Consider the following 27,142-nt stretch of genomic DNA (forward strand, 5'->3'; position numbering starts at 1 on the left):
GTAATAATCTTTGCAAATGCAAATGAATTCAAATATATTTAAGTTTTTTCTGTGTATGTAAACGTTTACTTTTACTATGCAACATATTGAAGATATTTCCGTACCTGTTCATACTGATCTAACTCTTAGTTTTTCTCGTACTGTATAATACTGCCTTATAAACATATACTAATGTTAATATATGCATCCCTCTTCATGTTGTTCCTCATCTTTTCCTATGACAAATAATTTTGCAATAAATATGTATTTTTAAATATATGTAAGTATGAGTTCCTAGAAGTGAAACTGTCATGTATGTATTTGATCAATGGTCAGATACTGTATGTATATGAAATGTTGGTACTCATAGTTATTGCCAACCTGCCATTCCTGAGGTTGTCCTAACTGCTGCATACCTGCCCAGAGTCTGTGAGAATAATTTTGTCCACATTCTCAACAACCAGTACCTGATAAATATTAATGTCATATGATATCTGACTAAAGTTATTTTATTTCATTTTTTATACTTTAATCAAAATCCTTTTGATATGATTGAGTTTGAGCATCTTTTCACGTTTAATATAATTTTTAGTTTTTTCTGTGAATTGTCTATCAGTATTTTTCATCTATTTTATTCAATTGTTGATCTTTTGCATAGTGATTTTTATAAGTTAGTTGTACACTAAAAATGGGTCTTTTTACTATTGTTTATGTAATTATTATTTTTCTGGTTTATTTTACGGTTTTGACCTTTTTATACTTTGTAGAATGCTTTTGGCGTGTAAATTTTTTTTCTTTACGTATTGTATTTAATTTTTTTTTGCTTTTTGTATCTTGCTGAAAAAGGCTTTCCCCACTTCACTCTTACCAAAATATGCTTCAACTATATTTAGCATTTAATTTTCTAAGCATTTTTGTAATCTTTATCATATTTTAAAACTTGTAATCCCTCTGAAATTTATTTGATATAGGAGTTAAATAGGGATTGCATTTTAGTTGTTTTACTCAATTTGAGTAGTTTTTCATATTTGCATAATTATCTTTTTGCCATTGATTTGAAATCCTGACTATTGTATTCTAAAGTCCCGTAAGTATTTGGACCCATTCAGTATTCTATTCTATTTTGTTGATCTCTTTATTCAGGTACCAACTGACAAACAATATAATTGCTTTGATATATAACACATTTTGATATGTGATAGGACTAGCAGTCCATCATTACTATTCTTTTTCAGAATTATTTCTATTCTTGAATATATATGTTTCAGAATTAAGTTTAAAATAAAATAATAAGTTTAAGTTTAAATAATATAACTAAGATTAAAGTAAGTTTATAATTAAGTTAAAATGAGTTTAAAATAATTTAAAAAAAAACAAGTTCAGTTATTATTTTCAATAAGATTCTATTTAAGAAGACTAATTTAGGAAGAGTTTATATCTTTAGAGTTTTGAAAAGAATTGATCTTTTCATTTAACAAGCCGTCCTTTATACCCTTGGATAGTGCTTCCATTTCCTGCCTGTGTTCCTTATCCCTTATAGCTAGCTGCTGTTCTTCATCCATGACCGCTAGAATGCTAGCTGACACTTTAGCTGTAAGAAAGACCATCTCTTCCAGGAAGTGCATCACTCAAGTCTTGAAGAGCATCTTTTGGTGCTGCTGAGATCATCCTACCCATGGTGGATTCCAATGACCATTATGTGGCCCTCTGCAAACTCCTGTACAATGAAATCATCATGAGTGACAGGGAGGTAGCTTCCTCTCTCCAGCGGCATGCACCAGAGGCTTTGTTCTTACAACCATTCAGATCCTTTTCACAATCTGGCTGCCTGTCTGTGGCTCCAATGTCATAGACCATTCATATGTGACTTAAACCCTTTGTTGAAACTCCTTTGCATGGACAGTCATACCCTTGGTCTCCCTGTTGCTGCCAACAGTGGGTTCATCTACCTGTTTTTTATTTCCTCTTTATAGTCTCCTATGTAATCATCTTATGCTGCCTAAGGCCCTACAGCTTGGAGGGGAGATGCAACGCCCTCTCCATCTCTGTCTCTCACATCACTGAGGTCATCTTAGTGTTTGTGCCCTGCATGTATATATATTTGAATCTAATCACCATCATCTCCACTGATAATGCTGTGGCTGTGTTATGTCAGAATTAGGGTTCCTATAAAATGCAGATTCTCACGACACAGCAATAGATATTTTAATTTTGTTAAGTGTGTTGTTGGATTCATATGTCTACCTGTTAAACAAATTACCCAGATGTATTTGAAGTCAATGATCTTTGCATGTACTTTGAGCTATTATGTTCACATCAGGAGCCTATTAATGAAGTCCTCTTAGTTTATAAATTTATTTTTATTTATTTATTTATTTTTTAAATAATTTTTATATATAGTATCCATTTATTTATTTATTTATTTATTTATTTTTATTTATTTATTTCCCCAAAAGCCCCAGTAGATAGTAGTATGTCATAGTTGCACAGCCTTCTATTTGCTGTATGTGGGACGTGGCCTCAGCATGACGGGAGAAGCCGTGCGTCGGTGTGCGCCCGGAATCGAACCCAGGCCACCAGTAGCGGAGCGCGTGCACTTAACCGCTAAGCCACGGGGCCGACCCATAAATTTATTTTTAAAATTGTGGTAAAATACACATAACAAAACTTACAATTTTAATCATTCAAGTGTCCAGTTCAGTGGCAGTAAGTTAATTCACATTGTTTTGCAAAGATCACCACCATCCATCTCCAGAACTTTTTCTTCTTCCCAAACTGAATCTCCACACCCATTAAACAATAATTCCCCATTCCCCCTCTATGAGCCCCAGGCAACTAACATTCTACTTTCTGTCTATGAATTTGATTACTCTAAGTGCCTCATGTAGGGGAAATCATACAATCTTTGTCCTTTTGTGACTGCCTTATTTCACTTAGGATAATGTATTGTAGGTAATCTATGTTTTAGCATGTGTCAGGATTGCCTTCCTTTTCAAGGCTGAAACTATTCCATTGTATACATACACCTCATGTTCTATATTCATTTCTGTGACAGGAGACACTTCGGTTACTTCTACTGTCTGGCTATTGTGAAGAACGCTGCCACGGAAATGGGTATAGAAATAGCAGGGTATTTGAGTCTCTGCTTTCCTTATTTTGGATGTATACTCAAAAGTAGAACTGCTGAATCATATGATAATTCTTTGTTTAATTTTTTGAGGAACAACCATAAAATTTCCCTAGCAGCTACATCATTTTACATTCTCACCAGCGATGCATAATTCTTCCAACGTCTCCACATTCTCTCCTATGTGTGTTATTTTCTGGATTTGTTTGTTTCTTTTGTTTTGTTTTGTTTTTACAATAGCTATCCTAATGAGTGTGCAGCTGTGTTTTATTATGGTTTTGAATTGCATTTCTCTAGTGATTAGTGATATTGAGCATCTTTTCATGTGCTTACTGTCCATTTACATATTATCTTTGGAGAAATGTCTATTCAAATCCTTTGCTAATTTTTAATCAGTTATTTGTTTTTCGTTGTTGTTGATATGCAGAAGTTCTTTATGTATTCATATTAATACCTTATCATATATATTGTCTGCAAATCATTTCTCCCATTCCATGCATTGCCTTTTCACTCTGTTATACAGTCATTTGATGCACAAAAGTTCTTAATTTTGATAAAGTACAATTTGTCTATTTTTTCTTTTCTACTGTGTTTTTGATGTTATATCCAAGAAATCATTGTCAAATCCAACTTTTCTTCTATGTTTTCTTCTAAGAGTTTCATAGCTTTAACTAGTATTTTATGTTTCGGATCCATTTTGACTTAATTTTTGTATAAGGTATAAGATCAGGGTTCAATTTCATTCCTTTGCTCGTGGATATCCAGTTTTCACAACACCATTTGTTTAACAGATTGTCCTTTCACCATTGAATGCTCTTGACACCGTTGTCAAAAATCATATGAAAACATATGCAAAGGTTTCTTTCTAGGTTCTCTATTTTATTCCATTAGTTTATATGTCTGTCTTTATGCCAATACCACACTGTTTTGATTACCATAGATTTGTAGTAAGTTTTAGAATCAGGAAGTGTGAGATCTCCAAATTTTTCTTCTTTTTCAAGATTTTTTTGGTTATTTGGAGTCCCTTGAGATTCCACGTGAATTTTAGGATGGAGTTTTCAAAAAAAAATTTTTGTCTAAAAAAAATTTGGAGATTTAATTGAGATTGCATTAAATCCTTAGGTCATTTAAGGCAATTTGACATGTTAATAATATTAAATCTCCCAGTCCATGAATTTCATTCCATTTATTTGTGTCTTCTATAATATTTCAGCAACATTTTGAAGTTTTCATTGCTCAAGACTTTTGCCTCCTTGGTTGACTTCCTATCCTTTGGATCTCAGCTTAACCATCACCACTTAAGAAAGGCCTTTTCTGACAACCTTATCTATAGTAGAATTCTCCCTCTCATTTTCTGTCACAGTACCCTGTTTGCTGTCTTAGAAGCACTGTATGAGACATAAATTACTTTATTAATCTGTCTCCTTATTTATTGTCTGACTCTCTTATAAGAATATAAGTCCCGTGCAGGAAGGACTTTCACATGATTTCTTTTCTGGTTTATTAATTGCTGTGCCCTCACATAGTACAGTTCGTTGTGTAGAAATTAATAAAAGAAACCTCAACTAAATTTGAGTCCAGAAACCTGTAGGGGGAGCTCTCTTGCCCTATCATCCGCTCTCAATTACACCCAGTAGCAAGAGACCTGTGCTTGCAGCTGCAACAGGAAGTAAAACTACTTTAGTACTCAAGGAAGTTTTCTCTCCCCATGTGGCAACAGCTCAGCCAATGAGATGCCATTGCCTCCCTGAACTGTTCCTTTCTCCCAGGGACATTCTAGTAGAACAGCCGCTTCCTTACTCCGCCTTTTCCTTTATAAAAGCAAGCTCCCCTCCTTTGTTTTCTGGATTTGCCTATGTTTTACCATAGCATGCACATCCCAAACTGCAAGTCTTTTGGCTAATCCCAAATAAACTCATCTTGAGGGTGAAATAACAGGAGAATTTCCTTTTTAAGTTGACAGTGACATAAAATAGGTGCTCTTAATTTTTTAAAAAATAATGAATAATTGGACAAATAATCAGTTATTACATCTAAATTCATGACAAAAATTTTTAACATATGTTACCACACTTTAAGGCAGAATAAATTGAGTATTAAATAAAAAGAGAAAAACTTGCTATGACAAGTGAGGAAGTACTAGATAAATTAATCTTCACTGGAACAAAATGACTTGGCTGATATTTTATTCTTGACTGTCAATAGTCTTACAAGGGTTCTAAAGGTTTTTTTTTTTCTCCGTGTTACTACTTTCTGACCCTAATTATGTGATTTGGACTAGTAGTATCTTTACATATAAATGTTCTTTTAAATTTTATGGCAAATCCCAGGGAATTTAATTAAGAAAAAAATTAGTTTTGGACATACGCCAAATCCAGGATTGACTGATAACTGTGGTTGAAAGGGATAAAATGTCTAATGATTTTTGCTCCTTTTGGGAAGATGAGGCCATCATCTTAAAAATTGACACAAAGTTTTCAAGAGGTCCCTTGTTAGGCTTAAAGAATGACACAAAAAAAGCACAAGAAGGCTCTCAAAATCTCACGTCGAGTAGACTGGCGACAGGAGAGAATGTGAAGGACTAAACAACTGAGTGGTATTTTTCTTTTTTAAAGTTAGTAGGAAAGAAGTTACTCCAGAAAAATTTCCCTGGGAAATGGCTAGTAGCTATTTTTGTGTAAAATTAGGATTTGCTTGCCTTTTTGATAAATTATCCTAAAATGAGAAATTTGTGTTCTTCTGCATGCACCATGGAGATCCTAGTAAATAATCTACTATGCAAATAAAAACAATCTTCTAAATAATCAGAAACCTACTTGGAGATAATGGACAGAGAGCCAAGTGAAAAAAATATATATCCTCCAGTCATAATGCAGCTTTGTGTCCTCTGCTGTCACACTGGATGGAAGAAGAATTCCAGGTCCCTGTGTGTGAGTTAAAAAGTCTTTCTTCAGATTGTGAACAAGTCTCCACAAGGTAAGAGTAACAGTAAACAGTGTCAACCAGGCTTCCCAATTGTGTGAATTTCTTTGATATGTAAGAAATTAAATTGCTTTGAAATAAATCAAACTTAGAGTCCAATTCTAGTTTTATCACTCAAAAATGTGTGACCTTGGGAAAATTAGTTAGAGGTTCTGAGCATCAGTTTCTTCAACTATGAAAAGGAGATTACAGTTCTTGTTTCTGTAAATGTCAAACATGATACATTGAATTGTGAGTGTGTGATTGGGATCCACTGTAGGAGTATTGAGGAGTGGAGTGGTATAATCACAATAAGATTTGTAAAGGACCATCTGTGATGCTTCAGGGGAAGAAATTGTTGGAGGGAGGAATGAATATGGAGAACCATGGCAGTAGGCCATGGAAGAAAACCAGAGTTTGGAAATGATCAAATTTGTGACATATTGGAAAGTAGAGTCAGTAAGAATTGTTAAAGGTATCAGTAAGTAATATGAGAGCAAGAAAGGAGTGATGGACACTGACATTTGTTGTCTGACCAATTACATGGAAGGTGGTACCATTTAATGAGATGGGGAACATCTATGCTTATTGTGGAAAGTTGAAAACTTAGTTTTATAATACTGAATTGGCGTCCAATTAGAGATGTCTAAAATTGGAGATGTTGCATATACACGTTTGAGAATTAGGGGAGAGATAGTAGCTGGAGACACAAAATTAAGTGCTTCAGAATTTATTGGTCACAGAAAAGTGAATTATCCACCTAAAGACCCTAAGAAAGCAGTCTCAGTGAGATCTGATACAATCTAGGAGAGTACTTTCCATTCATAATTTGATCTAGTCACTTTGAATATGTAAATTACCTTGAGTATTACACTTTTCTGACTTTATGAATGGTGCACCTTTTCATAGAATTCCATCCCATTTTCCCATCTTCTCTGGTTCTTTCACTTTTCCTTTAAAACTCAGCTAAAACATTGCTTCTCTGGGAAGCCTTCTCAGATTCCATTTTGATTGGCATATTCCTACACTGTGACCCTTAGCATTGTGTGACTATTTTTATAATTTTATTATTTTATTTAGCCTAGAATTGACTGATCCCTCATGTATTAAATCACTGAGGGTAGGCAACTATGTCTTATTGAACTTGGTAATCACAGTGTGTATGACACATTTGACACAAACAGATACTCTGTACACATTCTAGTAATTGAATGAATAAATAAAATATTAAACTTATAGTACATTTAAAAGTTTTCCCCCTTGCTTTGTAGGTAAAGTGCTTCTAATATCTGAAGTCAGCACCTATAAAGGTTAGATGGAACCAAGGAACAATGTGACTTACTTTATCCGCTTGGGCCTCACACAGAATCCAAAGGAGCAGAAGGCCCTTTTTCTTAGGTTCTTGCTGTTCTACGTTTTGACCATTGTGGGCAACATGCTCATTGTTGTGACTGTAACTTTCAGTAAGACCCTGAAATCCCCCATGTACTTTTTTCTTTCAAACCTATCGTTTATGGATGTCATTTATTCCTCTTCCATTACACCCAGATTGATTTCAGACTTGTTCTTTGGGGCAAATACCATATCCTTCCAGTCTTGTATGACTCAGCTCTTTACAGAGCACTTTTCTGGTGGATCAGAGGTCTTTCTTCTGTTGGTGATGGCCTATGACCGCTATGTGGCCATCTGTAAGCCCTTGCATTATTTGGTTATCATGAGGCAACGGGTGTGTATCGTGCTGCTAGTAGTGTGTTGGATTGAAGGTTTCATGCACTCAATAATTCAACTTTCCACTATTTATGGGATCCCGTTCTGTGGCCCCAATGCCATTGATCATTTTTTCTGTAACATGTATCCCTTATTGAAACTCATCTGTACTGACACCTATGTCATTGGCCTCTTAGTGGTTGCCGATGGAGGACTGATCTGCACTGAGTTTCTGCTCTTACTCATTTCTTATGGTGTCATCTTGCACTCTCTAAAGAACCTTAGTCAGGAAGGGAGGCGGAAAGCCCTCCAGACCTGTGGTCCCCACATCACTGTGGTTGTCTTCTTCTTTGTTCCCTGTATTTTCATGTATGTGAGACCTGCTAAGACCTTCCCTATTGACAAACCATTGAGCATGTTTTATACAGTCGTAACCCCCATGCTGAACCCACTAATCTACACTCTGAGAAATTCAGAGATGACAAATGCTATGAAGAAGCTCTGGAGAAGAAATGTCATATCTTGTAATAAATAAGTGTATCATCCACCATGAAGAGAGTCATTTGACATTAGGGTCCATTTCCTTGAAATGCAGAAGTCTTCTTAAATCTGATGCTTTCTGTTCTTCAGATAATTTATGATAGTTATAATTTAGGAATGGATTATGTGGTTGTGCCATTAATTTCTGTTTCTCTCTTTGCTAGAATATAAGGTCTATAATGTCTTGTTTATCACTTCACCTAGAAAGCTGTAATGCCTATATAGCAATGAGTCAATAATATGTAGTGAATTAGTGAGGAAATTTTTATATAGCTACACCAATTTTTAATCAGCTTATGTGTTTCTCCTTTTTTACCTTTTTCTGAGACAATATTATTTTTATTAATATACTTGTCATTTAAGTTTATTATTATTATAGTGTTAAAATATTTAATGCTGTATAGATTGTCTTCTCTATGAAATTTAAGTGCTTTTATATCCTACATTTTTAGTGTAATTCTTCTACTTTCTTAAAGAAAAATTGAACTGTAATCTTTAATAACAAGTAGTATAAATAAAAATCATACAAAATGGGATAATGTGTAGAATAAATTTCCTATTTCTCTCTCAGTTTAGTCTCCAGTTCTTTTCCACAGATGCAGTCACTTAATTTGTTTCTTAAAATTCAGCAGGTAATAATCTTTGCAAATGCAAGTATATTTAAATATATTTGTGTGTTTTTTCTGTCATTGTAAATGGTTGCTTTTACTATGCAGCATCTTGAAGATATTTTCATACCATTCCGTATAGATCTAACTCTTAGCTTTTCTCATACTGTATAATACTGCCTTATAGATATATATTAAACTGAATATATCCATTCCTCTTCATGTTATTCCTCATCTTTTCTTTTTTTTTTAGTGAGGAAGGTTAGCCCTGATTTACAACTGTTGCCAATCTTCCTCTTTTTGCTGAGGAAGATTGGCCCTGGGCTAATATCCAAGCCCATCTTCCTCCACTTTATATGTGGGACACCTGCCACAGCATGGCTTCATTAGTGGTGCATAGGTCCACGCCCGGGATCCGAACCTGTGAACGCTGGGCCGCTGAAGCGGAGTGCTCGAATTTAACCACTACACCACTGTGCCGGCCCCTCCTCATCTTTTTTTATGCCAAATAATTTTGCAATAATTATATGTTTTTTAATATGTGCAAGTTTGTGTTCCTAGAAGTGAAACTGTCACACATGTATTTGAATTAATGGTCAGGTAGTATATATATATAAAATGTTGGTATTCGTAGTAATTGCCATACTGCCATCCTTGATGTTGTACTAACTGCTGCATTCCTGCCCACCGTCTAGAATACTTTTGTCCACATTCTCAACAATTAGTACCTCATAAATATTTATGGCATATTATATCTGACTAAAGTTATTTTATTTTAATTTTTTATACTTTAATCAATATCTTTTTGATCATTGAGCTTGAGTATCTTTTCACGTTTAATATAAATTGTATTTCTTTTTCTGTGAACAGTCTATTAATATCTTTTACGTATTTTATTCAATTGTTGATCATTTGCATACTGATTTTTATGAGTTAATTTAATACTAAAAATGATTACTTTTCTATTGTGTGTATAATTATTTTTTCTGGCTTGTGGCATTGTTTTGACATTTTTCTATTATGTAGAATGCTTTGGCATGTAAAATTTTTTTCTTTACATTTTGTATGTAACTTTTTTTTTTGGTTTTTGTATCAGGCTTAAAAAAAATTTCCTGAGCCAGCACCAATGGCCTAGTGGTTAAGTTTGGCGTCTTCTGCTTCGGTGGCGTGGGTTTGGTTCCCAGGCGTGAATTTACACTGCTCAGCTATCAGTGGCCATGCTGTGGCGGTGGCTCACATACAAAAAGAGGAAAAATGGCAGCAGACGTAAGCTCAGGAGAAATGTTCCTCAGCAGAAAAAAAAGACTTTCCCCACCTCCCTTGTACCAAAATATTAGAGTATTATTTAGCATTTAATTATAAAGCATTTTGTGGCTTTTATCTTGTTTTCAAACTTTTGATCCATCTGGAATTTATTTTGATATAGGAGTTAAATAGGGATTGCATTTTAGTTGTTTTTTCTAAATCTTAGCTGTTTTTTTATAGTTGTATAATTATCTGTTTGCCATTGATTGGAAATTCAGACTACTGTACTCTAAGGTATCATATTATTTGGATCCAATTCAGGATTCTATTCTATTTCATTGATCTTTATTCATGTACCACATGAAACACTACATAATTGCTTTGATATATAACGCATTTTCATTTGTGATTGGACTCCCAGTCCTTCATAACTATTCTTTTTCAGCATTATGTCTACTCTTGTATATGTATGTTTAAAAATTAATTTTAAAATAAAATAATAAACTTAAATTTAAACAAGAAAATAATAAAAGTTTAAAATTAAAGTAAGTTTACAATTAAGTTAAAAATAGTTTAAAATAGTTTAGTCACAAAACAGAGTTCAGTTATTATTTTCAATAAGATTCAATTTAACAAGATTAATTTAGGAAGAGTTATATCTTTGGAGTATTGAGAATTGTTATCCATGAAGAGATCTTTTCATTTAACAATTCATCTTTTATACTTTCGGGCAGTGCTTCCATTTCCTGCCGGTGTTACTTATCCCTTACAGATAGCTGCCGTTCTTCAACAGTGACCCTTACCATGCTAGCTGACACTTTAGCTGTAAGAAAAAACACCTTTTCCAAGAAGTACATGATCAAAGTCTTTGCTGAGCATCTTTTGGTGCTGCTGAGATCATAATGCTCATGGTGGTTGTTGGTGACCACCATGTGGCCATCTGCAAACCCCTGTGCTATGAAATCATCATGAGCGACAGGAATGTGGCTTCCTCTCTTGAGTGGCATGTTCCAGAGGGTTTCTCCTTACAACCATTCAGATCTTTTCACAGTCTGGCTGCCTGTCTGTGGCTCCAATGTCGTAGACCATTCATGTGTGACTTAAAGCCTTTGATGAACCTCGTCTACATGGACACTCATAACCTTGGTCTCTTGTTACTGCCAACAGTGGGTTCAACTGCTGTTAATTGTTTTCCTCTTGATGGTCTCCTGTATGGCCAGCTTGTGCTCCCTCAGGGCCTATAGCTTGGAGGGGGTTGCAATGCCCTGTCCACCAGTGTCTCTCACATCGCTGGGGTCATTTTAGTCTTTGTGCCTGCATGTTTGTATATTTGCACCCAATCACAACCTTCTCCATTGGTAAAGCCATGGCTGTGTTTATACCATGATAACTTCCTATTTAAACTTCGTAAACAAACACACTCAGAAATTTACAGGTGAAAATGCTTTGAGGAAGTTCTAGAGTAATAAAGTGACTTTGAAAAATAATCATAACAATGTAAAATAATGTCATCCTTCAAATAGAGAAGAGGAAAGAAAATAATTTCTATAGTTCGGAACAAAATCAACCCTATTTGTCAAAAGTATGTTGATTTTGAAATATAGGCACTCTGAGGAAAGGTCCAGGCACGAAATTATTTATCATTATTTGTAAAAATATCCTATTTAGATTTATGTATTGCCCAATTTGTTTTCAAACTTTAATGTACTATCAAAATTAGCTAGGGATCTTGTAAAATGCAGATTCTCAGGACACAGCAATAAAGATTTTAATTTAGTAGTTTTGTTGATGGATTGACATATATACCTTCTAAACAAATTTCCCAGGTGTATGTGAATCCAATGATACTTTGAACTGTTGTACTATATTTTTTGTTCACGTCATGAGCCTGTTAATGAAGTCACCTTGGTTTTTAATTTTTTTTTAATTGTGTTAAAGTATACATAACAAGGGATGGCCCCATGGCACAGCGGTTAAGTGCATGCGCTCCCCCGCTGGCAGCCCTGGTTCGGATCCCAGGTGTGCACCAATGCACCACTTGTCAGGCTGTGTTGTGGCAGCATCCCACATAAAGTAGAGGAAGATGGGCATGGATGTTAGCCCAGGGCCAGTCTTCCTCAGCAAAAAGAGGAGGATTGGCATGGATGTTAGCTCAGGGCTGATCTTCCTCACACACACACAAAATATATATATATACATAACAAAATTTACAATTTTAACCATTTTTAAATGTTCAGTTCAGTGTCATTGTTAATTCACACCGTTATGCGAACATCACCACCATCCATCTCCAGAACTTTTTCTTCTTCCCAAACTGAATCTCCACACCCATTAAACAATTCCCTACTCCACCTCTCTGAGCCCCAGGCAACCCACATTCTACTTTCTGTCTATGAATTTGACTACTTTAAGTACCTCATGTGAATGAAATCACACAATCTTTGTCCTTTTGTGACTGCTTTACTTCACTTGGGATGATGTATTGTAGGTTAAACTGTTTTAACATGTGTCAGGATTGCCTTCCTTTTCAGGGCTGAATACTATTCCAGTGTATGCATTTGTCTTATTTTGTTTATACTTTTTTCTGTCAGTAGACACTTGGCTTGCCTCTACTTTCTGGTTATTGTGAAGAATACTGTCATGAAAATGGGTGTAGAAATAGCAGGGTGTTTGAGTTACTGCTTTCCATTATTTTGGATATATAACCAAAAGTAGAACTGCTGAATCATGTGATAATTCTTTGTTTAATTTTTTGAGGAACAATCATAACATCTCCCTAACAGCTACATCATTTTACATTCCCACCAGCAATGCACAATTGTTCCAATTTCTCCATATTCTCTCCTATATGTTAGTTTTTGTTTTTCATTTTTTATAACTGCTATCCTAATGGGTGTGAAGTGGTATATAACTATGGTTTTGAATTGCATTTCCCTAATGATTAGGGATATTGAGTATCTTTTCATGTCCTTACTGGCCATTCACGTACCTTCTATAGAGAAATGTCTACTCAAATTCTCTGCTCATTTTTAATCAGTTGTTTGTTTTTTGTGGTTGAGATGTAGAAGTTCTTTATATATTCTGCATATTAATATCTTATCAAATATATCACCTGTGAATCTCTTCTCCCATTCTGTGAGTGTCCCTGTCACTCTATTATAGTCATTTGATGAAGAAAATTTCAAAATTTTGATAAAATAAAATTAATCTATTTTTTTCTTTCATTGCCTTTCTTTGGTGTCATACTCAAGAAATTATTGCCAAATAGAATGTTATTAAGCTATTCTTCTATAGAATTTTGTAGTTTTAGCTAGTATGTTAGCTCTTTGATCCATTTTGAGTTAATTTTTTGTATGCAGTATGAGATAATGGTTCAATTTCATTCCTTTGATTGTGGATATCCAGTTTTCACAACACCATTTGTTGAACAGGCTATCCTTTCCTCATTGAATGCTCTTGGCACTCTTGTCAAAAATCATTTGACAGCATGGGCAAAGGTTTATTTCTAGGCTCTCTATTCCATTAGTCTATCTGTCTGGCTCCATGCCAACACCACACTGTTTTGATTACCATAGCTTTATAATAAGTTTTAGAATCAGGAAGTGTGAGACCTACAAATTTGTTCTTCATTTTCAAGATTCTTTTGGCTATTTGGTGTCCCTTGAGATTACCTATGAATTTTAGGAGGGATTTTTCTATTTCTACAAAAAATGCATTTGGGATTTAACAGGGATTGCATTGAATCTGTAGATCACTTTAGGTAGTATTGACATCTTAATGACATTAAATCTTTTAGTCCAGGAGTGTCTTTCCACTTATTTTTGTTACTTTCAGTAACATCTTAGAGTTTTCAATGAACAAGCCTTTTGCCTCCTTGGTTAAATTTATTCTTAAGCATTTTATTCCTTTTGATGCTATTGTAAATGAAATTGTTTTCTTAATTTCCTCTTTGGGTTACTCAAGATACTATAGGAATTCAACATAATTTCATGATAAAAAGCTCTCGAGAAATTGGGTATAGAAGGAACGTACCTCAACGTGACTAAAGGCCACATAGGACACAGCCTCAGCTAACACCATAGTCAACAGTGGAAGGCTGAGAGCTTTCCCACTGAAATCAGGAACAAGACAAGCGTGCCCACTTGCACCACTCCTTTTCAACATGGGGCTGCAAGAAACATTCCTGTGCAACTTTCAGTTTTCTACATATAGATCATGTCATCTCTGAGGTGAAATAATTTTACTTAATTTTTACTTAACGTTACTACATGCAACAGTGCTTCCAATGGTAGCAACTTCCTATCCTTTGGATCTCAGCTTCAATATCACCTTTTAAGAAAGTCCTTCTCTGATAAACTTATCTGTAGTAGAATTCTTCTTCTCATTTTCTGTCACGTACCATGTCTACTCTCTTATAAGCACTGAATAAGACAATAATTACTTTATTAATATGTTCCCTTATTTACCATTTGAATCTATTCTAAGAATATATCATTGCAGGAAGGATCTTTTACCTGATTTTTTTCCCATTTTATTAATTGCTGTATCCTCACTCATAGTACAGTTCCTGGCACAAAATAGGTGCTCTTGATTTTTAAAAAAATAACAAAAAAATTGACAGGCACATAATTAGTTATTTCATTTATTTTTGATAAAATGTTTAACATATCTTCAAGACAAAATAAATTGAGTATTAAATAAAAGGAAAGAAACACTTGTTATGGAAAGTGAGGACCTATTTGATAAATTAATCTTCATTGGAGCAAAATGACTGAGCTGCTATTTTATTCTTCTCTGGCAACAGTTTCATAACTGTTCTAAAGCTGTTTTTTTCTCCATGTTACATTTTTATGATCCTAATTCTGTGATTTGGCCTAATAGTATCTTTCCATATAGGTGTTCTTTTAAATTTTGTGGCAAATCCTAGTGAATTTAATTAAGCTAGATATATTCTTGAATGTATTTCAATTCCAAGACTCAATGATAAAAGTGCTTAGAAGTGATAAAATGTTCAGTCATATTTGCCCCTGTTGGGAAGATGTTATCCTCTTAAGAAATGATATAAATTTTCAGGAGGTCCTTTGTTAGGTTTAAAGCATGACGTGAAAAAAATCACAAGAATGTCTCTCAAAATCTCAAGTCAAATAGTCTGTCCATCACAACACGATAGAATCAAAATGCATAAGTTACTGAACGGTATTTTTCTATTTGGAAGTTAGTAGGAAAGCAGTTACTCCATAAAAATTTCCCTGGTAAATGGCTGGTTGCTATCTTCTCGTGTAAACAAAATACTTGCTTGCCTTTTTGATAAATTATCCTAATATGATAAAATTTTGTTTTTCTGTGTGTACCATGGAATTCCTATTAAATAATCTACAGTGCAAATAAAAATGATCTTGGGAATAATCAGAAGACTTCACATAGAAAATGGACAGACAGCTGAATGAAAGAAAATATATCCTCAAGGAATAATGAAGCTTTTTGTCCTCTGTTTTCATACTGGATTAAAGAAGAATTCCAGGTCCCTTTGAGTGAGTCTTCAGATTGTGAATAAGCCTCCACAAGGTGAGACTAACTGTAAATAGTGGGAACCGGCCTCCACAACTGTGTGAATGTCTACATTCTTTAAGAAATTAAATCAGTTTGAAATAAATCAAACTTAGGTTGCAAGTCTAGTTTTACCCCTTAAAAAATGTATGACCTTGGGGAAATTAATTATATTTTCTGATCTTCTGTTTCTTCAACTATGAAATGAGGATTCCTGTTACTGTAAATATTAAATGAGATGGATTCAATTATGATTGGAATCCATTGTAGGACTTTTGAGCAGTGGATGATATAATCATAACAAGATTTAAAAAGGACCATTTGGGCTCCTTCAAGGGAAGAAATTGTTGGAGGCCAGAATGAAATTGAAGAAACTTGGTAGAAGGCTATTGTAGTGGGCCAGGAAGGAAATGGGGATTGGGAAATAGTCAAATTTGTGATATATTAGAAAGTAGAGTAGACAGGACTAGTTAAATGTATCAATAAGAAATCTGAGAGCAATAAAGGAGTGACAGACACTGTGAGATTTATTGTTTGAACAATTGATGAAAGGTGACCATTTAATGAGATGAGGAACACCTATGTTTATTGTGGAAAATTAAAAATTTAGTTTTATAAATACTAAATTGATATCCAAATGACAATGTCCAAAATTGGATATCTTTCATAGACATGTTTAAAGATTAGGGGAAAGACAGGGCCTGGAGACACAAAATTGAATTACTTCAGCATTTGTTCACAGAAAAGTGGAACACCCTTCTAAATTCCCTAAAAAGAGGTCTGAATGAGGTCTGAGAAAATCCAGGACAGTGACTTTCCATTAATAATTTGATGTACTCACTTTGCATATTTAAATTACCTTCAGTGTGTCTCAAGTATTACACTTTTGTGACTTTATAAATGCTACACCTTTTCATAGATTCCCTTCCCATCTGCTCTTGTTCTTTCACTTTTTCTTTAAAAGTCAGCTGAAGCATTGCTTCCTCTGGAAAGCCTTCTCTGATTCCAGTTTGATTGACATCTTCCTACACTGTAACCCTTAGCATGGTGTGAATATTTTTTGTGATGGCACTTAATTATATTGTCCTGGAATTCACTGATCCCTCATTATGTATCACATCACTGAGGGTAGGGAAGGATGCGTCATTCAAGTTGGTAATCAAAGTGTCACACAAACAGATATTCTGCACACGTTCTTTTAATTGAATGAATAAATAAAGGATTAAACTTGTAATGCATTTAAAAGTTTTCCCCCTTGTTTTGTAGGTAAAGTGCTTCTAATATGTGAAGTCAGCACCTATAAAGACTGGATGGAAACACAGAACAATGTGACTGACTTTGTCCTCTTAGGCCTCACACAGAATCCAAAGGAGCAGAAAGTCCTTTTTGTTATGTTTTTGCTCTTTTACATTTTGACCGTGGTGAACAACCTGCTCATTGTCGTGACTGTAACTTTCAGTAAGACCCTGGACACCCCCATGTACTTTTTTCTTCATAGCTTATCATTTATGGATGTCATGTATTCCTCTTCCGTTTCTCCTACATTGATTTCAGACTTGTTCTTTGGGGAATATACCGTATCCTTCCAGTCTTGTATGACCCAGCTCTTTACAGAGCATTTTTCTGCTGGATCAGATGTCTTTCTTCTGTTGGTGATGGCCTATGACCGCTATGTGGCCATCTGTAAGCCCTTGCATTATTTGTTTATCATGAGGCAATGGGTGGGTGTTGTGTTGCTAGTAGTGTGTTGGATTGGAGGTTTCATGCACTCAGTAATTCAACTTTCCACTATTTATGGGCTCCGTTCTGTGGTCCAATGTCATTGATCACTTTATGTGTGACATGTATCCCTTATTGAAACTCATCTGTACTGACACCTATGTCTTTGGCATGTTAGTGGTGGCCAGTGGGAGGACTGATCTGCACTATTGTGTTTCTGCTCTTACCCATCTCTTACAATGTCATCTTGCATTCTCTAAAGACCTTTTGGCAAAAAGGGAGGGGGAAAGCCCTCCAGACCTGTAGTTCCCACGTCACCATGGTTGTCTTCTTCTTTGTTTCCTGTATTTTCATGTATGTGAGACCTGCTAAGATCTTCCCCACTGACAAATCATTGAGTGTGTTTTACACAGTCATGGCCCTCCTGCGAAACCAGTAATCTACACTCTGAGAAATTGAGAGATGACAAATGCTATGAAGAAGCACTGCAGAAAAAAAGTCATATTAAGTAGAAAGTAAGTGCGTCATCCATCATGAAAAAAGTATCTTAGCATTAGGGCCATCATCTCCTTTGAGTGTAAAAGTCTTCTTAAATTTGATGCAAACTTTCTTTTACTTCAAAGGATTTACAATAATTATCATTAAAAGATGAACTATATTTTTGTGCTATTAATAACAATTTCTCTGGTAGAATGTAAGTCCTACAGTGTCTTGTTTAGTATATAGAAAGTTGAAATGCATGTATAGTAGGGAGTCAACTTATAATATCTAATGAATTAGTCAATGAAATTTTTATAGAGTTACCCTAATTTTGATTAATTTCTGAATATATTTTTATTATTTTCTTTTTCATTCTTAGTTTTATTTTTAGTCAGAATCTTGTCTTTTACCTTCCTTCTTATTATGGCATTAATGATGCCATAAAAACAAATCAGCTTGTGATTTGTTTTTGATGTTTTTCTACTGTGCAGAATATTTTTGAGCATGTAGAAATATTTTTATATTTAAATAATCAAATCTCTCAATATGATCTTTGGCCTTTATGTCTCTTAGAAAGACGTTCCCTATTTCAGTGTTACCAAAATATTTTTCCACATTTTTTTCAATATTTAACTTTTTTTAGTCTTTTTGTGGTGTTATACTTTATGTTTAAGTATTTGATCCATCTACAGTTTATTTTGACGTAAAGAGTAATTAAGATTAAATTTTAGTTATTTTTATAGATGGCTATTTTTATAGATGCATAATTATTCTCCCCACCGCTTTGACATCACAATTTTGTATTTTAAAATACTACATATGTTTGATCCAAATCAGGGCTCCATTATCTTCCATTGGTCTTTTTAATCCTGTGCCATTTAATACAGGATGTAATTGCATTCGATTTATAATACACTTTGACATCTGAGAAGTTTAGCACTGCTTCATTACTATTCCTTATCAGAACTATGTCTATTCTTGCATATTAATGTTTTGAAATTAAATTTCAATAAGTTAGTCTAGTAAAAACTAAATTTAGTTAGTATTTTCAATAAGATTTGATTTAGAAAGAGTTTATATCTTTAGAGAATTGAGAATTCTTATCCACAAACTGAGTAGGTCTTTTCACTTAGCAAGTCCTCTTTTATGTTCATATAGATCTAGTATGTTTCTTTGTAAATTTAGTCCTTTTGAGTTTGTTTTTTATGGTGCTATTGTAAATAGGATCTTATCTTCCATTATATTTTCTGAGTGTCTGCTAATTCAATGTAGGAAATCTGTTTTTTTTTTGTTAATTTTTCAATAAGATATAATCTTCATAGTACATTATGTATCATTTTTTAGTCTAAGTTCTACAAGTTTTAGCAAATACACACAGTTTGTGTAACCACCGTCACAATCAATATATAGCATGTTTCATTACCAAAAATACTTCCCTATAAACCTCTGCAGTCATCTTGTACCCTTGCCTCCAGATCCTGGAAAACACTGATCCATTCCTATATTAAATCATGCAGGATGTAGTCTTTTTTTCTCCCAGATTTATTGAGCTATCATTGCCAAGTTAAATTGTATATATTTAAGATGTACAGTATGATGATTTTATATATATATATACACACACATATTGTGAAATGATTACCACAGTCAAGCTAATTAACACATTCATCACCTCCCATTATTACCATTTTTTTTGTAAGACCACTTAAAATCTACTCTCCTAGGAAATTTCAAGTATACAATACAGTATTATTAACTATCTCCACCATGCTGTATGTTAGAGCCCCAGGACTTATTTATATTATAAGTGGAAGTTTGTAGACCTTGAACAATATCTCCCATTTCCCCCATTGCCCAGTCCCTAACAATCAATGTTCTATTCTCTGTTTCTGAGTTTGATTTTTTAGATTCCACATATAAGTGAGATCATACAGTATTTTTCTTTCTGTATCTGGCTTATTTCACTTAAGGTCCTCCAGGTTCATACATGTCCCAAAAGACAGAATCTCCTTCATTTTTATGGCTGAATAATATTTCATTCTTGGAGAAAGAAATAGGGCACGTATAAACTTAATGAACACTTAGGTTGTTTTCATATCTTGGCTATTGTGAATGTTTCAGTGAACGTGGGACTGCAGATATCTCTTTCAGATACTGATATCATATGCTTTGGATATATACCCAGAAGTGGGATTGCTGGATCGTGGGGTAGTTCTATTTTTTAATTATTTTAGGTACTATTTTCCATAGCGGTTGCACCAATTTACATTCCCACCAATAGTGTACATGGGTTCCAACTTTTCTACAACCTTGCCAACGTATCTCTTTTACGAGGGCATTAATTTGATTTATGAAGACTCAGTCCTCATGATCTAATCACCTCCCAAAGGCTTAACCTCCTAATACCATCATTGGACATCAGAATTTCAATATACGAATTTTGGAGGACACAAACATTCAAACCGTAGCAAGGGTTCGATTTCATTCTTTTGCTTATGGATATCCGGTATTCCCAACACAGTGAGGAGACTTTCCTTTCCCCATAGCATATCCTTGGCCCCCTTTTCAAAGATCAGTTGACTATATACTCATGAGTTTATTTCTGAGCTTTCTATTGTGTTCCATTGGTCTATGTATCTGTTTTTATGCCGGTACCATATTGTTGTCTTTTTTTTTACAGTTTTTTATTTTATTTTTTTTTGTGTGAGGAAGATCAGCCCTGACCTAACATCATGCTAATCCTCCTCTTTTTGCTGAGGAAGACTGGCTCTGAACTAACATCTATTGCCAATCCTCCTTTTTTTTTTCCCCCAAAGCCCCAGTAGATAGTTGCATGTCATAGTTGCACATCTTTCTAGTTGCTGTATGTGGGACGCAGCCTCAGCATGCCCGAAGAAGTGGTGCATTGGTGCGCACATGGGATCCGAACCTGGGCCACCAGTAGCCGAGCATGCGCACTTAACCGCTAAGCCACGGGGCCAGCCAGGTACCATATTGTTTTGATTACTATAGTTTTGCGATATATTTTTAAATCAGAAAGTGTGATGTCTCCAGCTTTGTTTTCTTTCTCAAGATTACTTTGACTGTTTGGGGTCTTTTGTGGTTCTAAGGATTTTGTGATTTTTTTTCTATTTCTGTGAAAAATGTCGTCGGAATTTTGAAAAGGGATTGTATTGCATGTGTAGATTGCTTTGGATATTATGGACATTTTAACAATTTTTCTTCTTTCAATCCATGAACACAGAGTATCTTTCGTTTATTTATGTCTTCAGTTTCTTTCATCAATGTTATCAGTGTACAAATCTTTCACCTCCTTGGCTAAATTTATTCCTAAAGATTTTATTTTTTTGATGTTATTGTAAATGAGATTATTTTGTTCATTTTTTTATAATTCGCAATTTGTATGTATAATATACTAATTCATTTATTTGTTAAATTCATTGAGTTTGTTTATTGCTTCCAAAAAATTTTGATGGAGTCTTTAGGGTTTTCTATCTATAAGATCACGTCCAGTACGTAGTCATTTAAATCTGGCTTCTTTCTCTTAGTAAATGCATTTGAGATTTATGCATATTATTGTGTTCGTCAATAGTTTATTCATTTTTATTGCTGACTAGTATTCCCTTTTATAGATGTATCACTGTTTGCTTATCCCTTTCTCAGTTAAGACGTATTTTGATTTTTTCCAGACATTTGAATTTATAAATAAAACTACAATAAATAATCATGTATAGATATTTGTGTGAACATGTTTCTCACTACACTTGGATAAACACCTAGGAGTGGAAGAGCTGGCTTTTATTGTAATTGTCTGTTTTATTTCATAAAACACTTTCAAATTATTTTCCAAAGTAGAGCATATTGTTTTCCTACTAGCAACAAATGATATTTTTAGTTTTTATCTACCTTTGTCAGAACTTGGTGTTGTCAAGTTTTTTATTTTAGCCATTCTAATAGGTCAGTAGTGATATCTTGATGTGATTTTAATTTGCATTTCCTGAATGACTAATGATGTTGAGAATTTTTCATGAGCTTTTTTGTCATTTATATATCTTCATTGGTGAAATTTCCGTTCAATTCTTTTGACTGTTTTGTGCTGAGTTGCTAATTATTATTGAAAGTTGAGAGGACTTTATATATTTTGAAAACAAGTCCTTTATCAGATTGTGAATTGCAAATATTTTCTCCCAGTGTGTGGCTTATCTTTTCATTTTCTTTAAAATATCCTCTAAGGAGCAGAAATGCTCAATTTTAATGGAGTCCAATTTATCATTTTTTAATTTTATTGATCATACTTCTATTGTCATATCTAGGAAATTTTTGCCTAACTCAAAGTCATGAAGATTTTCTCTGATATTCTCTTTTAGAAGTTTTATATCTTTAGGTTTAACATGAGCCATTTTGGGTTAACTTTTTTTTTTATGGCTTCAGCTCCTGATCAAAGTTCACTTTTTCAAATAGATAATCAGTTATCACAGTACCATTTATTGAAAAGACTATCATTTCTACAATGAACTACCTCTAGCACTTGTCATGAATCATTAAATGTGTGGGTGTATTTCTAGACTACCTATTCTACTTCATTGATCTGCACATGTAGCCTTTCTCCAATACTACACTTTAAGTCTAGAAAGCAGGTAATGTGAGCCCTTCTACTTTGTTCTTTTCAAAATTATTTTGGCTATTCTAGTTATTTTGCTTTTCCACACAAATTTTTGAATCAGCTTGGCAATTTCTACAAAAAAAAAAATTGGTACTGGGATTTTGATGAGAATTGCACCGAATCTATAGATCAATTTGATGAGATTTGAATTTTTAACCATAATGAGTCTTCCAATTCTTGACTATGGTATTTCTCTCCACATATTTCATTTTCCTTTGATTTTTTTATCAGTATTTTGTGGTTTCAATACACTATAGCACATATTTATAAGTTTTATGCTTAAAGATTCATGATTTTTGTTGTGAGTTTAAATGATACGTTTAAAGATTTCAATTTCAAGTTGTTCCATGTTAGTGTATAGATATTTGATTAATTTTTGACCATGTATTCTGTGATGTTACTAAATTCACTTACTAGTTCTAATAACTGTTTTTGTAGGTTCTTTGAGATTTTATATGTATATATCTATTTTTTTTTCCAAATAGGGACATTTGGATTCCATGCTTTCCAATATGATACATTTTATTTATTTTTCTTGCCTTATTGCTTAAGTTAGTACCACATCTGGTGTTGAACATGAGTGGTGAGAGAGGCCATCTTTTCTTTATTCATGATCTTAGGAAGAAAGCATTTGGATTTTTGTGATTAAGTACAATGTTAGCTATAGGGTTTTGGAGATGTTTTGAGATGTATCGTATTGGGGGAGTTTTCTTCTATTCTTAATCTGCCAAGGGTGTTTATCACAACTAGAAGTAGAATTTTGTCTCAGCCTTTTTTGCATCTATTGAGATGGTCATATGATTTTACTTTTTTAGTCTTTTGATACGGTGAATTACATACATTGATTTTCAAATATTGAATCAGCCTGCCATTCCCAGGATAAATGCCGCTTGGTCATGACATATGGTTTTGATTTGCTGGAATTTTGTTGAGTACTTTTGCACCTATGTTCATGTAAGAATCTGCACTTTTCTTTTAAGCTCTTTGTCTACTTTTGTTATCAAGGTAACTCTGGCCTCATAAACTAATTTGAGATGTGTTTCATGCTTTTCTATATTTTGGAAGAATTTCTATAGAATTGATATTATTTCTTGCTTAAGTGTTTAGTAGAATTTATGAATGAAGTGATCTACTGCTAGATTTTACTGTGTTGAAAGGATTTTTACTATAAATTCAAGTTATTTCATAGCAAAAGGGATATTCATGTTGTCTATTTCTTTTTGAGTGAGCTTTGGCAGCTTGTGTGCTGCAAAGAATTTTCCCCATAATTTGTCACATTTATCAGCATAGAAATGTCTATCGTATTGCTTTACCATCCTTGTAACATCTGTAAGTTTCTATTATGTGCTATTTTTCATTCTGATATTTCTAATGTGTGTGTTTTTTTCTTTCTAAATCAGTCTGGCTAGAATTTTATCAATTTTATTGATTTTTTTAAAAAAGAATTAGCTCTTCATGTCTTTTATTTTTCTCTATCCTTTTTCTGTCTTCAATTTCATTGATTTCTGCTCTTCGTTATTTCTTTCTTTTCCCTTGCTTGGATTTAATTTGTTCTTTTTTCTTTGGTTTTTAGGTAAGTACTTTGATAATTGATATGAGAGGTTCCTTCTTTTCTGATGTATTCATTTAATGCTAATTTACACCTAAGGACTGAGTAATGGTAATTTATGTCTAAAGACTGTTTTAGCTGCAACCCACAACTTTTGAAATGCTGTTGTTTTAATGTTTAATTAATTTAAAATATTTTTCAATTTCACTTTTAGTTTCCTCTTTGGCCTTAGGTTATTTATATAATGTTTGTGTTTAATTTCCAAATATTTTATTATTTGTCCCTATATTTTCTGTTATTGATTTCTAGTTCAATTTGATTAATATCGAATAATATACTCTGTATGATTTGAATCCTTTTGCATTTGTTAATATATTTTTTATGGCCCAGAAAGTAATTTATCTTGAAGAATGTTCCATGTTCACTGGACAAGAATGTATATTCTGCCTGTCATTTAATTTCCAAATATTTGGGAGAGTTTATAGAATTTTTTTCATTATTGATTTTGAATTTAATTTCTTTATTTGCTAAGGAATACAATATGTATGTGTGATCAAAATTCTTATGAATTCCTCATTTTTAGTCCCAATATGGTTTATCTTGGTGAATGGTGAATATTACATATGCACTTGGAAAAAATGTGTATTCTTTTGTTTTTGTCATTAAGATCAAGCCCGTTAATCGTGCTATTCAGTGCCATTCATCTCCTTATGGATTATCTGTCTACAGTGATATTGATTAATAGGAAAAATGAGTTGAATTCATTAATTAAAATTGTGGATTTGTTTATTTTGCTTTTATTTCTGTTATTTTCTGCTGTATGAATTTTGAATTCCTGTTGTTAGGGGCATACACATTTAAGGTTGTTATGTGTTCTTAGTGAATTGTCTCCTTTTCCTTATGTTACAGCCTTCTTTATTCCTGGTAATATTTATTTTTCTGAAGTCTCCTTTATCAATATATTTACTCCAGCTCACTTTTGATCAGGGTTTGTGTGGTATATTGTTCTCCATTCCTTCACAATGGCATATCTATGTCTTTATATTTCAATTGATTTTTTGTAGACAGCAAGCATATTGGGTCATGCTTTCTATCTAATCTGAAAATCTTTGTCTTTTGCTTATTGTGTTTAGACAATTTTTATTTAATAAAATTATTGATTTCATTTTCTCAAAGTGGTCTCTTTACTCATGTTTGTTTTTAACACCATGTAAACAAGATACAGCCATTGTATTTGTTTGGTGTTCTCTCAGGTCACTTTTATTTTGTAATATTCATCTCTCTCATTTTAGTCTATTTTAGTGATTTAACCAATCTATTTTTTAATCCACAAAGAGATCCATTTTATGGCCATTTTAAAGCTATTGATTTGTTAGGGATATCAGGTCACTTGTCTTGTAGAATATTCAAAAGTTTAAAATTGTTTGAGTTCAAATTCTAGTATTGTTTAAGTCGTTCCTTACTTTTTGGTAACTCCTATGAGCTAGAAGTAGCTAGAACTAAAGCCTTGAATGAATTCAAGTTCAATTTTTTTTAGCAAGAATCCTTCAGAGGTGGTGTGAGTATTTCCTGTTACATCATAGCAGAAGGTTCGCGTTGATGGTAAGTTTGAACTGTAGGTTCAGATTGTGTCAGTCTTGTTTCTCCATTATAAAGTTCTCCATTCACCTTAACCCCATAGTTTCAGTATCCACTGGTTATATTGCCTACATCTATTATGTCATTAGGAGTTTTAAAATGGTGCTGTTGTAATTCTACTATTTCTTCTTTTATTAACTGGATTTCTTATTTAAAAAACGTTTCCCTCATATTTTACTCATTCCCTGAAAGAAAGTTCATACAGGAATGACAAGATGCATTCTTAATTATTCACTTTATTTAACAAATTTCAGAGTAACGATTTGGTGTCCTAGTAGCTTCTAGTGTTGACCAAAGGTTTTAATAGCTCATGTATTGGGTAAATTTTAATTCATTGTACTCATTATTCCTTTTACTGCACAGTTGATTCAACTTAGCCTAGTGAGAACCCTTTCAAATGTGTCCTCTGTCTTTTTGACATGGGTAGTGTTTGAGAGCTTCCTTGTTTTCTCACAGTACAAGATATCCAAGCCTCGGGGCCGGCCTGGTGGCGCAAGCGGTTAAGTGCGCGCGCTCCGCTGCAGCGGCCTGGGGTTCGCTGGTTCGGATCCCGGGCGCGCACCGACGCACTGCTTGGCAAGCCATGCTGTGGCGGCGTCCCATATAAAGTGGAGGAAGATGGGCACAGATGTTAGCCCAGGGCCGTCTTCCTCAGCAAAAAAAAAGAGGAGGATTGGCGGATGTTAGCACAGGGCTGATCTCCTCACAAAAAAAAAAAAAAAAAAAAAAAAAAAAGATATCCAAGCCTCATCTTTTTCATTTTCTGCACTGTGCCTGGAATTAACCATTTTTCTAAAGATCCCTTATTCCTTATAGTGATGAATTGTTTTTAGAGATTATAACCTTAGTATCAGTTTTCCTATTGCTAGTAGATTTTATTAGTTCTAGGCATTTTCAGTGAGTAGGGCTAGAAATATGTATTATTAAAGAGAACATAAAATGTGACTTTTCACAATGATATTTTAATTAATTGTTTTTATTAACTTATTTGATTTCCAATATGACAAACCTTAGTTCATTAATCTATTTCAATTTTACCTATTTATTTTATCTTACAGTATATCTACATAATTGTAAAGTAACAATACTACTACTTCTACTAAAATATGACTACTACTAATGCAGTTTAAGATTTCTTTACAGTTCTTTGTGCCTGTAGAATATATTCCAGCAGGTATTTACAATTAGAATATTGTGTTTAAAGTACACTTAAGATATCCATTGTTCTCTGTTGTTATGCCACCAGCTTATGTAAGTTATACTCTTTTGGTAGTTGTTGTTTTTTAGGAATTGCTTCTTTTTCTCTTTCTGTTTTTCCAGGTACGTAATTATATCATCTGCAATATCTTCTGCCTTTCTTCCTTTCCAAATTCTAATTC

General features: G+C 33.7%; 1 protein-coding gene and 3 pseudogenes across 1 annotated transcript; all 4 read left to right on the forward strand.

Moving 5' to 3' along the window:
- The first annotated feature begins 290 nt into the window (after positions 1 to 290).
- Positions 291 to 2,140, forward strand: LOC101401295 (olfactory receptor 4C12-like; annotated as a pseudogene).
- Positions 2,141 to 7,382: 5,242 nt separating this feature from the next.
- On the forward strand, positions 7,383 to 8,309 carry LOC101395303 (olfactory receptor 4A47-like). The gene has a single exon (XM_004443466.1). It carries the CDS (start codon positions 7,383 to 7,385, stop codon positions 8,307 to 8,309), a length of 927 nt encoding a protein of 308 aa, XP_004443523.1.
- A 1,205-nt stretch (positions 8,310 to 9,514) lies between these two features.
- On the forward strand, positions 9,515 to 11,554 carry LOC147912617 (olfactory receptor 4C12-like; annotated as a pseudogene).
- A 5,470-nt stretch (positions 11,555 to 17,024) lies between these two features.
- LOC101401815 (olfactory receptor 4A47-like) lies at positions 17,025 to 17,952 on the forward strand (annotated as a pseudogene).
- The last annotated feature ends 9,190 nt before the right edge of the window (positions 17,953 to 27,142 follow it).

This window comes from Ceratotherium simum, chromosome 34, assembly GCF_057802395.1.
Source record: "Ceratotherium simum simum isolate JZ-2026a chromosome 34, ASM5780239v1, whole genome shotgun sequence".
NCBI classification, from domain to species: Eukaryota; Metazoa; Chordata; class Mammalia; order Perissodactyla; family Rhinocerotidae; genus Ceratotherium; species Ceratotherium simum.

What these genes read in the sequence shown, in the direction of transcription:
- LOC101395303 (XM_004443466.1), top strand. Translation starts at nt 7,383, where the DNA reads ATGGAACCAAGGAACAATGTGACTTACTTTATCCGCTTGGGCCTCACA.